Raw genomic sequence first — 15,626 nt, 5'->3', positions numbered from 1 at the left:
CTACAAATGAGTTTCTAAGGTTTGACTAAGGAATATATAAAGTGCAATGCAATAGTCCAGACGGGAAAAGACAAAGTAGCTTTTAAGTCAGGGAGAGATAGAACTCCTTCAATTTTGGAAATATTTTGTAGATGGAAGTAAGTTAGTATAGTTCATCCAAAAATGAAAATCCACTCATTATCTACTCACCACTGTGCCAATGGGAGGGGTGGGTGAAGAGTTTGAGTCCACAAAACACTTCTGGAGTCTCAGGGGTAAACTTTGTTAGAGCAGAATCCAATACAGTTGAAGTCAATGGTGAGTCCTTCTTCAGATGTTAGAAAACAACAACATGCCTCCATACTGCTCCTGTGGTGTCATCCAAGTGTCCGCAAGCCCCGACGTTTAAGTTCGACTCCTAACGGCGACTTTACACCAAGTGTTTAGTCTAAATGTCCTCTGATATCTTCTGACGAGGTGCATTCAGGGACCGTCCGAAATGCTTACGTCCGCTAGCTTGGCCACTTCTGTTGGACTTTTAAGCTTAAAATAGGTGGAAATGACCTCGTTTCGAGTCAAATATGAATGTCGGGCTTCCTGACACTTGGATCACACCACACGAGCAGTATGGAGGCATGTTGTGTTTTTTTTCTGGTGTTTTATTACGTCTGAAGATAGGTCACTTATCAGCTACGCTGTTTACCCCTGAAACTTCAAGTGTTTTGTGGACTCAAACACTTCACCCACCCCATAATGAGTGAATTTTCATTTCTGGGTGAACTTTAACGTGTGTTTTAAAATTATGTTAGGAATCCAATGAGACAGCTAGATTTTGAGGGTTGCCAGGGGACTGAGAGATGGTAGGAGTTTGCCTGTTAGCTGATCGGGACCAAAGATTATTATTTCTATTTTGTTGGATTTTACCTAAAGGAAGTTAAGTGACATCAATTCCTTAATGGTAGTTAGACACTCTGTTAGGACACTCACACGGCTGATGTTGTCGGGCTTAAAAGACAGGTAGCTTTGGTGTTCATTGGCATAGGAATGATAGGATATCCCATTAAAGTGGCTAATGATGTTTCCCTAATGGGAGCTTTTACAGCGAAAATATAATGGGATCAAGAATAGAACCTTGTGGCACCCCGCACATCAGTGGAGCCGAGGATGAGATGTTATTTCCAATGGAAACAGAAATGTCTCTGTCTGAGAGATAAGACTTGAACCATCTAAGGGCAATTCCAGATATGCCGACGCACTTTATTAGTCTATTGATGAGAATGTTATAATCAATGTTGTCAAATGCGGAACTGAGGTAAAGGAGCAGTAATAAGGAAGACATCAATTAATGGTTTGTAATTTTAAGGGGAGAATTTTAATGATCAAGTTCAACCTCATCAGTTCTAATGTTATGCTGATTATTGAGATGTGATTCTGGAAAAGTGTTTAAAGCCACGGACAGGGACATGTTGACCTGCAGCACAGGTGTTAGCATCAGGATAGATATGTCAAGGCTAAAGTCGATTCATAGTTTAGTTTCACTGAGTGTGTCTGATGCATTATCAAGGTTGTCATTGAAGGTTGGTACTAATCATTACGTGTGTCTTCTCCAGCAGATTCAGATTTTTACAGTCCAATTGTTCCTGACACTTGGAAGACATGTCAGCTTTGCCTCAGATCCTCATCATGAGTTCTGAGTCAGTAAAGGTGGTGGTCCGTTGCCGCCCAATGAATGAAAAAGAACGGGCAAACGAATTTGAAAGGGTGGTCTCTGTGAATGTGAAACTGGGCCAAATTATTGTCAGGAACCCCAATGAAGCTTCAGCCAGCAGTCCTCCCACAGTCTTCACTTTTGATTCAGTCTACAACTGGAACTCCAAACAAATAGATCTGTATAATAAATCCTTCAGGCCCCTGGTAAATTCAGTTCTTCTTGGCTTCAATGGGACTATCTTTGCCTATGGGCAGACAGGTACAGGGAAGACATACACAATGGAAGGGTTGAGAAATGATCCAGAGAGGAGAGGGGTGATCCCTAACGCCTTTGATCACATCTTCACACACATCTCACGGTCCCAGAATCAGCAGTACCTGGTGAGAGCATCATATCTTGAAATTTACCAAGATGAGATCAAAGACTTGCTCTCCAAGGACCAATCCCATCGTCTTGAGCTGAGTGAGAGGCCTGACACGGGAGTTTTTGTCAAAGACCTGTCATCATTTGTCACAAAGAGTGTGCAAGAGATCGAGCATGTCATGAAAGTGGGCAACCAGAATCGTTCTGTGGGTGCTACAAACATGAATGAACACAGTTCCCGATCTCACGCCATTTTCGTCATCACTGTTGAGTGCAGTGAGCTGGGTGTGGATGGAGAGAACCATATCAGAGTTGGCCATCTGAACCTGGTAGATTTAGCGGGCAGCGAAAGGCAGGCCAAAACTGGCGCTGAGGGGGAGAGGCTTAAAGAAGCCACAAAGATCAACCAGTCGCTTTTTGCTCTGGGGAATGTCATGTCAGCTCTGGTGGATGGCAGGACCAGCCACATCCCCTACCGAGATTCAAAACTCACCCGTCTGCTGCAGGACTCCCTGGGGGGCAATGCCTGCACTGTCATGGTTGCCAACATTGGGCCAGCATCCTACAACATGGAGGAGACCTTAACAACATTGCGATACTCCAACAGGGCAAAGAACATCAAGAATAAACCACGCATCAATGACGACCCCAAGGATGCCCTACTGAGGGAGTTTCAGGAGGAGATCGCCAGGCTGAAGGCGCAGCTGAAGAAGCGCTCAGGGGAAAAAAAGAAGAAGAAGCAGAGAAGGGCTGGGGAAGGGAGCAATGGTGAGGATCTGGAAGGAGAGACAGAGGATGATGATGAAGATGGAGATGACAATGGAGATTACTGGCGGGAGCAACAGCTTAAGCTGGAGAGAGAGAGGAATGCCATCATGGAGGATCACAGTCTGGTGGCTGAGGAGAAAGTTCAACTGCTCAAGGAAAAGGAGAAGAAAATGGAAGACTTGAGGAGGGAGAGGGAGGCTGGAGAGTTGATTGAGGCTAAAGTTAAGGTAAGCAGACTTTTTTAGAAAGGTTGTGTTTCTGTACAGCTAGAATGTAACTGTTGCCTTAACATGACAAATTAGATTTTCATTAGATGCAACAACTAACTGATTTGTCTATAATGTACAAACAGGCCAGTGGATATTCTTTTAGGTCAGCAGACTATGTTGTTCTGCTAGTGTGAATTGTCTTTATATCCTGTGTGATTTGAAGTGCCATCATGAATTTATTCTTCTTAATTCAGGCAATGGAGAGTAAGCTCCTGGTTGGGGGGGAGAACATAGTGGATCACACCAACGAGCAACAGAGAATGCTGCAGCAGAGGAAGCATGAAATCGCTGAAAAGGTATATCAAACATTTGAAAAGTAGTGTAAGACTGTTTGAAGGTCTCAAGTCAACAAAAATTGATGGCAAGTTACCGGATAGTTTTAGGCCTGCAGTCAAACCCAGTTGACTTTGGGCAAAAGGTGGCGTACAAAACAATGGTGCAACATTAGGAGACCCTTAGTGTAAAAGAATTTTTCAGTTAATAATAACTCAACTTCTGTGTTGCCTGATCATACACACAGAGCACTGTGGTCTAAAGTTTAAAATGTGTGTTTGCAGAAAGACAGAGAGCGAGAGATGCAGCAGCAGATGGAGTGTCGTGACGAGGAGACTCTGGAGCTGAAAGAGACCTTTACGTCCTTGCAGCAGGTTGTCGACAGCAAAACCAAGAAGCTGAGAAAGGTATCAGCTCCAACCTGTCCTCCACTCACTTGTTTTCAGGATGCATCTCCGGTCCTGGCCACTGCATTCAATGAATTTATTCTGAGTACATACAAATTCACTGCTAGCATAAATATTAATTATTTATAAACGCTTAGGTCACTGCTGACATAGACCCTATACAGCAAGTGGTCTATGCAGACACTGAGTCTGGGGCAGACACCCAGGGAGCCATGCACAGCTTCACTAAGTCCACTTACAGTGATCAATTGGGGTCTTTTCATACACGTTTGGGCCGTGAAAAGTTTTGGAGAGTTGACACTATCATTAGCGCTGCGTGCTTTGTGTGTGCTTTGGCCGCCGCCTCAAGCCAAGCCGAGCACGTCGCCATATTATCCGGCTCTTCATACATTGACTAAGTTTTAGTCAATTTTAGACTGTTGTTTTTACCTAGTCTGAGTTTACACATTTGTCCGATCACAATGTTTAAAACAAATCAACATTTAAACTGTAACTAGTCAGAGATGTCAGCTGAGTCTGAGATAGACAGAGATATAGAGAGAGAGAGTCAGTGTGTGTGTGTGTGTTAGCGCCATTTCTTTTCTCTAGGCTTCAGGGATCATAAAGAAGCTCCGCAATTCTTTCATATAATCAACCGCCCGTAGTGAGTTCAAGCAGTCTGATGTTGATATCGTGATGACAATATGTTTTCGATACATTACCGTTAATTTTGCAAATGTTGTGTGCTCTGCTTTTGAGGATTTATGTGTCTGGTGATAAAAAGCCCTGCAGGTAAATAGGTCAGGTACTATTTTAAATTGGGTAAAAACATATATGATTGGCTTTGATGGTGGATTCAGTTATTCGACTACTCGTCATGACAGTCAGTGTTTAAGCCAAAGACTGAATATTGTAAAAAGACTGAATATTGTAAAAGTCCTTTTCATCATGGAAATTCTCGTTTCCTCTCTCCACCTCTGTGCTTCAGGTGTTTGCCAGGTTGCAGGCAATGAAGGCAGAAATCCACGACATCCAGGAGGAACACAGCAAAGAACGCCAGAAGCTGGAACAGAACCAGAATGACCTCACCAAGAAGCTCAAACTCAAGTATGGAGCTTGCATATCATACTGTTGGCCATCAGTATTATATCTATGATGAACACAATCTGTCCTGCTACAGGAGAGAACACATATAGTAACAAAGTTGTGCGGTTTCATACTTAGGAACTAGTTCTGTTCAACCAGACTTTCCTTTAAAATATGTATCTGTATTTATTATTAAACTATGAGGTTAAATTCTGTGTATAATTTCTAAACCACATCCTAGAATACGCAGAGCTCCTGGTGTCATAAATGACCCAGCAGGGCAAGAGTCACAAGAATGATTGTGATCAGTCACATCTGAGTGTTTGTGTTTTGCTGTCATTCTCTGCTGGCCATCTTTTCTGTCTCTTACTGCCTCTGGCTGATTGCTTGTCTGTTTGTCTTTCAGACATCTGATCATTGAGAACTTCATTCCCCCAGAGGAGAAGAGCGAATTAGACAGCAGAGTTTACTTTGATGAAGAGGATGAGCACTGGAAACTGAAGCCCATCACGCCTGTACTGAAGTGAGTTACACAATATTCCTAGCACGTTTTTTATCTTAAGTGATTTGTGGCACAGTGAAGTAAACATCATAGGAAATGATAGGTATTTTTCTATCATTTAATTATATCATATTGCACAGCCCTAATGTCAAATGCTAAGTTTTCCCAAGATGCTTCGCTCACTGTGTGTGTGTCTGCTTTCAACATGGGATGATGACCAGGCCACCTGACTACGGGAGGCCTCTCTTTTACCACACTTGCTATCCCATGACGAAACTTGGCTCGAGATACAAAGTAAGCTGCACTTCCTCTTCACCTGTTTCCCTGATGAGTCTCTATGCTTAAAAAAACAAACACATTGACTGTACATTCGTCCTCCTCATCTCATGTTACACCACAAGGGCTGAGCTTAAATGTGCAGACAATTGAGACAAAACCTCTTATTTTATTATACATGATATGTTTATAATCAGAGGCAAAGAGTGCAGCACACAGCTCTACGATGAAGCAACGTCACAAGACATCACAAGTTTGAGATCTTTCATTTTATTATGAGTGTATAAAAGAAGCAAGGAAATGGGAGTGTCTAGGTAACAAGAACCATGTAGACCTATTGGTACTGTTCACAGCAGCAGCAGGTGTGTGATGATGTAAATCCTCATGTTCTACTGTTTTTATGCTGCTGTTTGCACATGTAAAATGTGTAATTAATTGTAATTTAAAAAATGTATTGGTAGTTTTATCAAACATTTGAATCTTGTAACGGTGTATGGTGGATAAACCGGTGTCAGTTATCAGTGAGAAAGACATTTAAAATGTGCATCCTTACTCCATTTCGAATAGAAAAATGTTTGTGCTTCTCTGCCCCCAGGCTGTACACATCCCGACACTGAAACTGGACCTTCCAACACGGACGACTTTGGACTATCAGGTGCCGGTGGTCGCCCCAGCGATGTTAGAAGCTCTGAGGAACGCTCTCAAGATTGAGGATGTGATGGTGATAGATGCCTCAGACTGTGAAAGGCCAGCCAGCACCATCTCCGGCCTCAGGAAATCAAAGTCTGGGTAAGTTAAATGTCACCTGTAAGCTCTCCTTCAGCTGTCAATACCCTATGTTGTACTTATTTAATAATTCAGTTACATTTTATGCATAGCACCAAATCACAACATGACGTAAGAGCTAACTGTTTTGTCCTGAAGTTCGGCTGGATCTTGGAATATTTGGTTTTTGGCTGGAAACTAAAGAAAATCATAGAACATGTTAATTAGTCAAAAGGTTTGTTTAGATTTATGACCTTTGCATGGATTCCAACAATCTGTTCAACTCATCACTCTTTGCTCTCTGTCACTCAGTCGATCAAGAGCTAGCAAGAGGTCGAGCAGCCCCTCCAGTCCAGGACCTCCTCTCTACCCAAAATGCCGCGGCCTGGTGCCCAAGTGACAGCTTCAGCCACAACTATCACTACCTCAGACTTATCATGCAACTTTTTGTTGAGCTGTTTATTTTTGTCCAGACTACAGAATCTGGAATTCTGTAAACGTTAAAGAATCAGTAAAGAATGTTTATACTAATGCTGCTTTGTAGGTTTTAACTGAAGCCACACCATTATGAACTGTTTCCTTTGAAGATTTGAGTTGATACAAGCTTATAAAGTTCATGTGCCCTGCAACGCCATGCCACTAAGAGAAGGAAACTGAACATCTAGTAACTGTTTTAACGTCATAAAGGCTGAAAATTTTAAATTAAAAACATATATAGTGTTTGTATAGGCGTATGCGTGTTGGAGATACAGCTGTTTTAGATGTATGTTTATAATGTATAGGCATATGGCTTTTTTAACTTAATAAATGTTTATATTTATAGATAATGTTGGCAGCCTTCAAAGAGTTTGGTTCTCTGCGTATGTCTAACTGGTGGCGCATGCGTACGTCTGGAATGGGGGGGGGGCTCTCTGGCTCTGCAGGTTCCTGTTTCTCGGGCGGGCATCTCCTATTAACAGCGGCAACTACCCTGGCAACTCAGTGGCAACTCCCATAACAGCGGCAACTGCCGTGGCATCTCTTATTACCGGTAGCAACTGCCCTGGCAATTCATTGTTCCCACCAAAGATGCCATTAGTAGCTGCTGCTGCCGCTGCCACTATTTGATCTAGCCTTGCTGTTGAGTAGAGTCCATCTCTGTTGATCCAGCTCGCTTTGGTGCTTTCACGGCAGCTACAGCTGAGTCTGTTTGGTCAGTCTGGCAACCCGTGTTTGGAAGTGGTCGGGCAGTGGGCGGGACTACTGCCTGTTACAATCTATGTAAACAGCCATTGGGCAAAACAAAAACACATCCTGGGACGGAACGCAGAATTTATAAAGGGAATATTCAGGCTACACACTGTTGTCAGAGAAGTCAGTGTTTCAATTATCGTGATTCATTAATCTCTGATGATGTATCATGGTTATTTAACTTTTTGATACAGTAAATAAATGACATATAGCTCCTTTAAGGCAAGTAAAGTCTTGTGAAAATGTCTCTCAGCAGATGCCTGGTTGGATCAGATTCAGGCCCTTGTGTTGAACAGCGCTCCTGAGGTTGTGGACATTACAAGGTTGCCGCACAGACCATCAAAACACTGGGCGGAATAAAGAAAAGAGATGATAAGCACAACTGCAGATTAAAAGTGTTGTTGTGCCGGGTGGAAGATGCCAGAGCTCTCGCACAGGAAACAGATAAGTAATGCCTCGGGGTGGAGTTGCTGCCTACAAACAAGTGGTATTCACTGGGGAGATGAACGCTACAGAATATACTGGGCAGAATTATCGAGATGACTGAAGGAGGAAGTTAAGAAAATGCCTTATGTTCTTATTTACTGGAGGTAAAGCCCAGGGGAACGCAGCAGACACATCATCAGAGCTGTGGCAGCGGAAAAGTAATTAGACCATCCCCAAGAGCAGTGGCATTAATTGGAATTATTCAAGGGTGTCATTGTAGTCAGAGGTCAGAGTGGGTGACAGAGAGCCAGTCCAAAGAAGTAAGAGGCTAAAAGGTTTAAAAAAGAGTTTTGGCAACAAACAATAAACCTGGACAAAAAAGCAAATGAGGACACTGTCCTTTCTCTCCTTTATTATCACATTTCATTCATTTTATGCAGTTTTTTTATTGAAATGTTTTTAAAACTCATTATTTTATTTCAAGATAATAATAATACAATTATTCATCTAGCTCAATTTACAAGCTTTCGATTACATCTGAGTTTAATTGAGTAACTAAATCTCTAAAAGGAGGCAGTGAGGTGCACTTTCTCTAAAGGTTTGAAAAACGTTCAAGCAGCTCTAATCAACAATACTAATAATTTATCTCATGACTATTTGTATGTGGAAGCAGTCACTTGTAGTGACAAACTCACAGAGAACTATGAGGGCACTCAGAGTGTCCACTCCTTCACCGAGACTAACGCCCCCCTATCTCACCACGGTAACGAAAGTGAAAGAAAAAATCTTGGATACGCCCATTTATCCGGTTCTGCTTCAAAATGTAATAGTTTCTTTCTTGGGTCATGGCCCACCTCTCCACAAATTTCATGAAAATAGATTCAGTAGTTTTTGAGTAATCTCGCTGACAGATTGACGGACAAACAGCAGTGAAAACATAACCTCCTTGCTGAGGGTAATTATCTATCTCTGCAGTTCCCCTGCACTTCTGCAGATCTTTGTAGTGTCTTCAACCTCACTGTTTTCAGCACTGTGCTCTTCAACCAAACTGCAGACAAATAGCAGCTGATGAACACAACAGTTACACATCTATTTCTCCTAGGAGTTGGTAGAAACTACAAAACAGAGCAAAAAGACTGTGAATATTGGACTTAAATTCACCAAATGGACATGCAATTGTCACTAAATCACAACATTTCTCCATAGCTGCTAAATTTGTAAGTTTGCCATTTTAAGTGAAATGTTGAAACTTGGTTCGAAAACAGAAAACAGCTTTAACGTTGTGGCCAATTGATGTTGGCCTTTTATTAAAGAGATGACCCTGAACCATTAGCATTGTGATTAACTTAGCTTTAATATGCAGTTTCAAATATTTTATTATAACCAGTTACGAGTTTTAATGCTGTAGTTGATTGATGTATTGAAATTGTGTTCAGTATTCCCAAAAAGTGACCAAAACATTAGTTAATGCATCATTTATGGGGAATTAATTACTGCAGAAGGTCTTTTGCCAGAGCTAATAGCAAAATAAAGCGATGTTACAAATTGTATATTATTGTTGTAATGGCATAATTATGATGTTTTAATTCTAGAAAAATATATTTGAGTTACTTCAGGCCTGAAATACAAACTGTAAAATCCCAAACCTTTAACTAACACGACCTCTGTGTGAGCGCTGAGCCTGCAGGGCACAACCACACTGCTGCGTAAATGCCACTGATTCTCACACTAATAATTTCATATAACTTATGTGAATGTGCCCTGTGCAGGTTCAAACGGCCTCATCACTCATTCTTACTCCCGGGTCAGATCATCCCTGCTTACATCATCCCCAGAGCATAAAACCTTCATCATTTATCCTGCTGAAGGAATGTGACTGCCATTGCTGGACTGAAAGTGCTGTGTGGGCAGGTACACCACACACTCATATATAATACCCATCAAATTGCTCATTAATATTGTGATTCTATTTCCAGCCTCCCTCATGGGATTTGTGCGCTAACCTGCATGTGCTTTGTTTGGCAGCTGGGGTTGGAGATGGTGACCCAGGGGCAGTGAACGCACCACATATTTGGACAAAGTTATGCACCTCTCATGCCAGACTATAAAACCTCACTGTGGTGTGAATCTCACGTTAACAAATAGGATTTCTCTCATATGTCAATATAAATAAACAGCAATTACATTATTAAGCACAACTTCCTCTATGATAAGGATGTACGGCTATCCTGGAAGCTGACAATCATTTTCATCAGCAGCACCCTCAGTCACATGTCACTGTGCTTGGGGCTGTGACTGCAGATAAAACAGATGGCAGACAACAGTTCTGAACCCAAAAATCCAGTCTGACATTTTGTGCATGTTGGCTCAGCGCTCTAAGCCCTGACTTCGGTGTCGCAGTGGGTGTCTTCCTTTAACACAGGCAGGGGAACAGAAAACTGCAGATAGAAGAAAATATGTGGAGTAGCTTGTGTGTAACCTTGTGTTCAACAAATTGTAACTGAAGAAACTGATATTCTGGACATTTTTGACAACAAATTATGAAAAAAATATTTTTTAGAAATGACACCTGGTCTGATCTCCTGTTGAAGGCAATAATCCAGGATACGAGGTCCAGCCGTTAAACGTGCTTGACCCACCGTGAGTCGGTCTCAGCTCTCATTCATAGCGTTTCACTCAGACTTTATAGCATCACAATATTAGGACCAAATTAACGAACAAACAGAACCCGAATAATGAATTCCAGAATATAAATCAATGTGATAACAACAACCTAAAATGACAGAAAGCCCCTTTGAGAAAAATCTATTCAACATGCTCTTTGATTTCTTTTACTTTGGTCCGTGTCCTATCTGCTAACCTGGAGGAGGCAACCACCAGTGCATGATGACTGAAATGTTTTAGCTTCACTATGGGGGAGCTGATATGTTGTTATTTACATACAGTCTATGTCTATGGCCTGAATAATGATATCTGATTCATGTGACATCTCATTTGTACCTGATATTAAAATGTCATTTCATAAATAATTTGGAAACCTTATATTTCCAGGAACAAGTAACCCACTTTCCTTCTGTGTTGGCTTTTAGAGGCAACAATAGATTGTGCCAGTGCCCTAAATGGGATTTGATGTCAGATTGTAGACAAGTATTTATGTACACAACAGGTAGAAGAAGGCAGAATGAAGCCACAGTGAACCAGAATATTATAACAATACAAAAATTATTTTGCATTTTATTTTTAACCTTGATACTCCAGTTCTTGATGTGTAGCCTAACATCTACTTTTTAACTATAACAACAAACCAAGGACAACTATATAAATAAATTTATGTAAACTAGCACTGCAGCAAATGTCTTAACTAGTATGTTACTGAAGTTTCCAAAAATACAGTTAGTTACTGTAAATTACGTTTATTTTTTGGTATTTAACAGTTAAATGTTGGAGGCTATTTTTTCACCACTTTTAAATGCGTTTGTTTTGGATAACCTTTTTGTTGCTATAGTCAAGTGGTTTAGATGCTTCAGCTTAATTATCTTGACCCAGCTGAGTATTCAACAGGTTCAACAACAAAAAAAACAATCAACTGGATACAAGCAGCCACACACACACAAATTAAATGTGAAAATGAAAAACATGATGAGGTGGAAGGCGACACTTAAGCTTGCGTGGAATATCACTGCCACATTAAATCACTGAAATGCAGAAGGTGTTTAAATGGGAGGAGAAAGCTCAGCACACACTGAGCAGGATCCACACACTCGGTGAAGGCTTGTGTAAGCAACACATGCTGTCACACAGGCAGCCGGCAGGCACTGACTGTAATGATGCCACCACAGACTGAGCTCCCAATGGTCGGTGGGCATATTAATGCTGTGTGAAGAAGGAGGTGAGGGGAAACACTGTCTGTCCCAGACATGGAAAGTGTCAGTTTCTGCGTCTTTTTTTAGATGAAGAAAAGATTCTCTAAAGTGGTGAAAATCACTTCAACAAGGTTAAATTAGAGAAGAAGAATTCTGTAAGTCATTGGAAAGAGATCATTTGCAATGAATAGAACGTGTAGTTCCTTCACTCTTAAAATAATAATGTACAAAGTTTGTACCTTCATCTTGTTTTCTAATAATTGTTTTTGCTTCAAATTAAATAGTTTCATGCTCACCATTCATATTGTCGCTAGTCAACCAGGCTCCAGACATACAACTCTTTTATAAGGATTTTCTGAAACATCAATAGCTGAAATCAATGGTAAATTTACTTCCAGATCTGGAGCCATTCTAAAGGCGGGCTGTCCCTCTTAGGCTCTATTAATTAAATACAGTTTTTAAAATGTTGATTAGCTTGGCATAGTGGCTAATATGGATCTCTCAGTAAAATAATAACTGAGGCACAGTATAAATAGTATTTTCTATTTGAAAACAGTTTATGTGGCTCATGACTCAATAGCAGTGAAGAGAAGTGAAGAGAGGTCAGACAAACACAGTGTTGTAAACTCAGTTTAAAGTAAATCTACTACAGCTGATGATGCTTCAAGACGTTTCTCTAACTTGATCTTTTTTTCGCTGCTGCTGAGGAGTATGATTCAGGGAAATCGGATAATAATATGATAAACCCCTATATAGTTTCCCACGCCAAGGTGTGTGTGGCAGTTTGATGTGCATTACCCGTGCACATTCACAGGAGTGACAGCAGCAGCAGCCCTGCCTCTTGCTTCCTTGCTGTCATATTTACAGCGGAAACAGTGGAGGAGGCAGAAGTGGTGAGTTCCTGCTGTCTGAGAGCTCCTCGGGAAAGTTGCTGATTCTCACTGTAACTTTGTCATCATGATGGACAGTTTTAAAAACAATCCATATCAATTCAGCAGAGTCAGAGATAATGTGCAAAATGCCACTAAAGTATAATATCATGGGCCATAATACGCTGTTTGTAACTACATGATCCTTTTATATGTCCTGATTACTTTTGTAGTGAGAGACAAATGAGGAAAGTTTACATAGGAGAGGTATTAGCAACAATGGGAGGTAATTTAACTGTAATGTGACATCAGTTAAACCCAATCTTTTGCAGTGGAAATGACTTACTGTGTCCGATACGTCACACTTTATACAAACAAACACAATTTACTTAAGTAGGTAAACATCTCTTAAGCCGCCAGAACATCCATGTCTAATAAAAGCTCCAGGAACTAGAATGGCACTCAGTTGGAGACGTACCTCCACAAAGGTTGAACAGTCCTCTTCTAGTTCTTATAGTAGAAATATAAAAGAAAGAATGGAGTGGTCCGGTGACCTTAATTATTTATTTGTTATTTAACAGTTTAATAAGACGAAGAAAAAAATCAAAAAATCCTGCATTTGCCCCTTTGTCCACTTCCACTTCAAAGTTTCCCTCGAACAAGTTTGGTGGACATTTCCCTGCTCTGGATCCCCCGATGTCTAGATGTGATGATCAAACACCCTAAAGACAGTTGCACACTGCACAAGCTCAGCCAGTTTGGTCGTAATAGGAAATGAACAAACAGACACGAGTGAAAACAAAACCTTCTGGGCGAAGGTAATAAATGATTGGATGAAAAAAAGTCTCTGAAAAACAGCGAGACATCACAATCACATGAAAAAGATGAACACAAAAGTGAACAAAGACTGTGTTAATCCTCAAAGAAACAGCACTGATACGTACAAACAGTCTGTCAGTGGAAATAAAACCGCAGAGGGTGAAAAGAGAGAGGATGGAAACACAATGGAAACTAGCAGGAAATATATGACAAGAGATGAATATATGGGCTTTACTGAATACAGCAAGTGGATTCAGGCAGCAGAGGAAGAATAGATATGACATACTGTATGAGAAGATTCACACTAAAATGGATTCAGCAAATTGTCTATCCTGCGCTGACGTAGAAATTTGTAAGGCAAGAATGAGCCAAATCTATAACTCTATAGTACATCTGCTGGAATGACGCAAAAATGCTTTATGGTGGGGATCAGACAAACATCGAGCACCACCTCATGAAACAAGTTCTACAAAGTTTGGCTTTCTGTGATAGTCGGCAACTGGAAACTGTTTAGTAAGGCAGATAAAGTGGGACACATGGGGAAGAAGTGGATCAGTAGCACTGTGTTTGTCTGTAAAGACGAACAAATAATGATCATAATGAATAAATATGAGCAACACCAAAGTGCAACAGTAAAACGTAACGGCGGCTGCTGCCACGCTCTGAGAGGAAGTCTGGAGGAAAGCTGCATGTGTGAGTAAACAGGCTCATCACTGCCAGGTCATTAAAGCGCTGTGGGGATTTCTTTCATTAATACACTACAATGTCTTCACGCTGAGGCGGTGGAAGGGTTTTCACGATACAAAGTTTGCTTTGCTCTGCGTCCCTTGAAGGCTGCGCTGAGGAGAAATATGAGTGCAGGCAATTGTTTCATCCTTGAGACTCTAGTAGAGGAATTTCAGCACCTTCAACTGGCATGACTCTCTTTTTATATTTGTCACAACATGCGACATCTCTCGGTACTTTAAGGTTGAGACCTTTTCTCCTTCATCAGCAGGACTCGGGTCATGTTTTTCACAGAGTTCACTGCGCTTTATGTTCTGATCCCCCACTGCAGGTTAGCTTAGCTTCATACTGAGTCATTGGCACTGAGACAGAAAAGCCACGGGTAAGCCCGACTTTAGCTTGGTAACCCGCTAATCCTGCCTCGTGAGAAAGGCCCTTGAAAACAAAATCTTAATGTCAGATCTAATCCTGGAAGCATCAGTCCCCCAAAGTTCCTTTCAACTAAGAAAGCTCTGCATGTTCCCACTTGCACTGCAAGGATGGACTTGTGAATGGAAACAAGCCTCTTTTCATCTTTAATAGTCTTCACCTAACATTTCTATACCTAATGTGAACATTTACAAGCACTGGTTGCAATTTAACATTTAACAGCTTCTGTTTTACAGTTTGTTTTACTAATACTTAACAAACAGATAAAGACAGAACAGATTGAAATACCAAAATAGGAGCAATCAGCTATGAAACAACATGCTAGACAGCTGCATTTGAAAACAAAGTTTTCAGAAAACTGTTCCTGGTCTCACTCTCCTCTCTCATCGAATTGAAATTGAATTGAATCCATCCATGCATCCATTAACTACACTGCTTATCCTTTATGGGTTGCGGGCGGTGGAGCCAGTCCCTGATAACAAGAGTCGTGGTAGCACACCTGTAAAGGTCACCAGCCTATCACAGGGCCAACATAAGCGGCTTTCAGATATGCACTGATATCTGAACATATTCCGGAACCTTTCCTGCCAGCCCCCTAAAAAATGTCAGAGTGAGCCCATGTGAGAATACAGCAGAATAAAGCGAAGAAATTCAAGAGCTTTAGGTGTTCAGGGGACGATTTCTGCAGCAAAGTTTCAGCGTCTGACCGGACACTCTCCTGCTGTGTTCTTCATGTGTGAAAGGAAACAGTGTCCTCTTGACTAAAAAACGGTTATACAGTGTCAAACAACCATTCACACCTACGGTTAATCTAGAGTCTTCAATTAGCCTAACCCCTATCTGCATGTGTTTGGACCAGGGGAAGGAAGTCGGACTACAGACACAG

At 41.2% G+C, this 15,626-nt stretch overlaps 1 protein-coding gene across 1 annotated transcript; it reads left to right on the top strand.

Moving 5' to 3' along the window:
* Positions 1-1,581: 1,581 nt before the first annotated feature.
* On the top strand, positions 1,582-7,112 carry LOC118110058 (kinesin-like protein KIF3B). The gene is made up of 8 exons (XM_035157621.2): positions 1,582-3,048; positions 3,285-3,386; positions 3,648-3,770; positions 4,738-4,856; positions 5,242-5,358; positions 5,559-5,631; positions 6,209-6,402; positions 6,691-7,112. Exons 1-8 carry the CDS (start codon positions 1,636-1,638, stop codon positions 6,776-6,778), a joined length of 2,229 nt encoding a protein of 742 aa, XP_035013512.1. The 5' UTR covers positions 1,582-1,635; the 3' UTR covers positions 6,779-7,112.
* The last annotated feature ends 8,514 nt before the right edge of the window (positions 7,113-15,626 follow it).

Source organism: Hippoglossus stenolepis, chromosome 1 (genome assembly GCF_022539355.2).
Source record: "Hippoglossus stenolepis isolate QCI-W04-F060 chromosome 1, HSTE1.2, whole genome shotgun sequence".
Classification (NCBI taxonomy): Eukaryota; Metazoa; Chordata; class Actinopteri; order Pleuronectiformes; family Pleuronectidae; genus Hippoglossus; species Hippoglossus stenolepis.
This window is presented reverse-complemented; position numbering and strand designations above follow the sequence as displayed.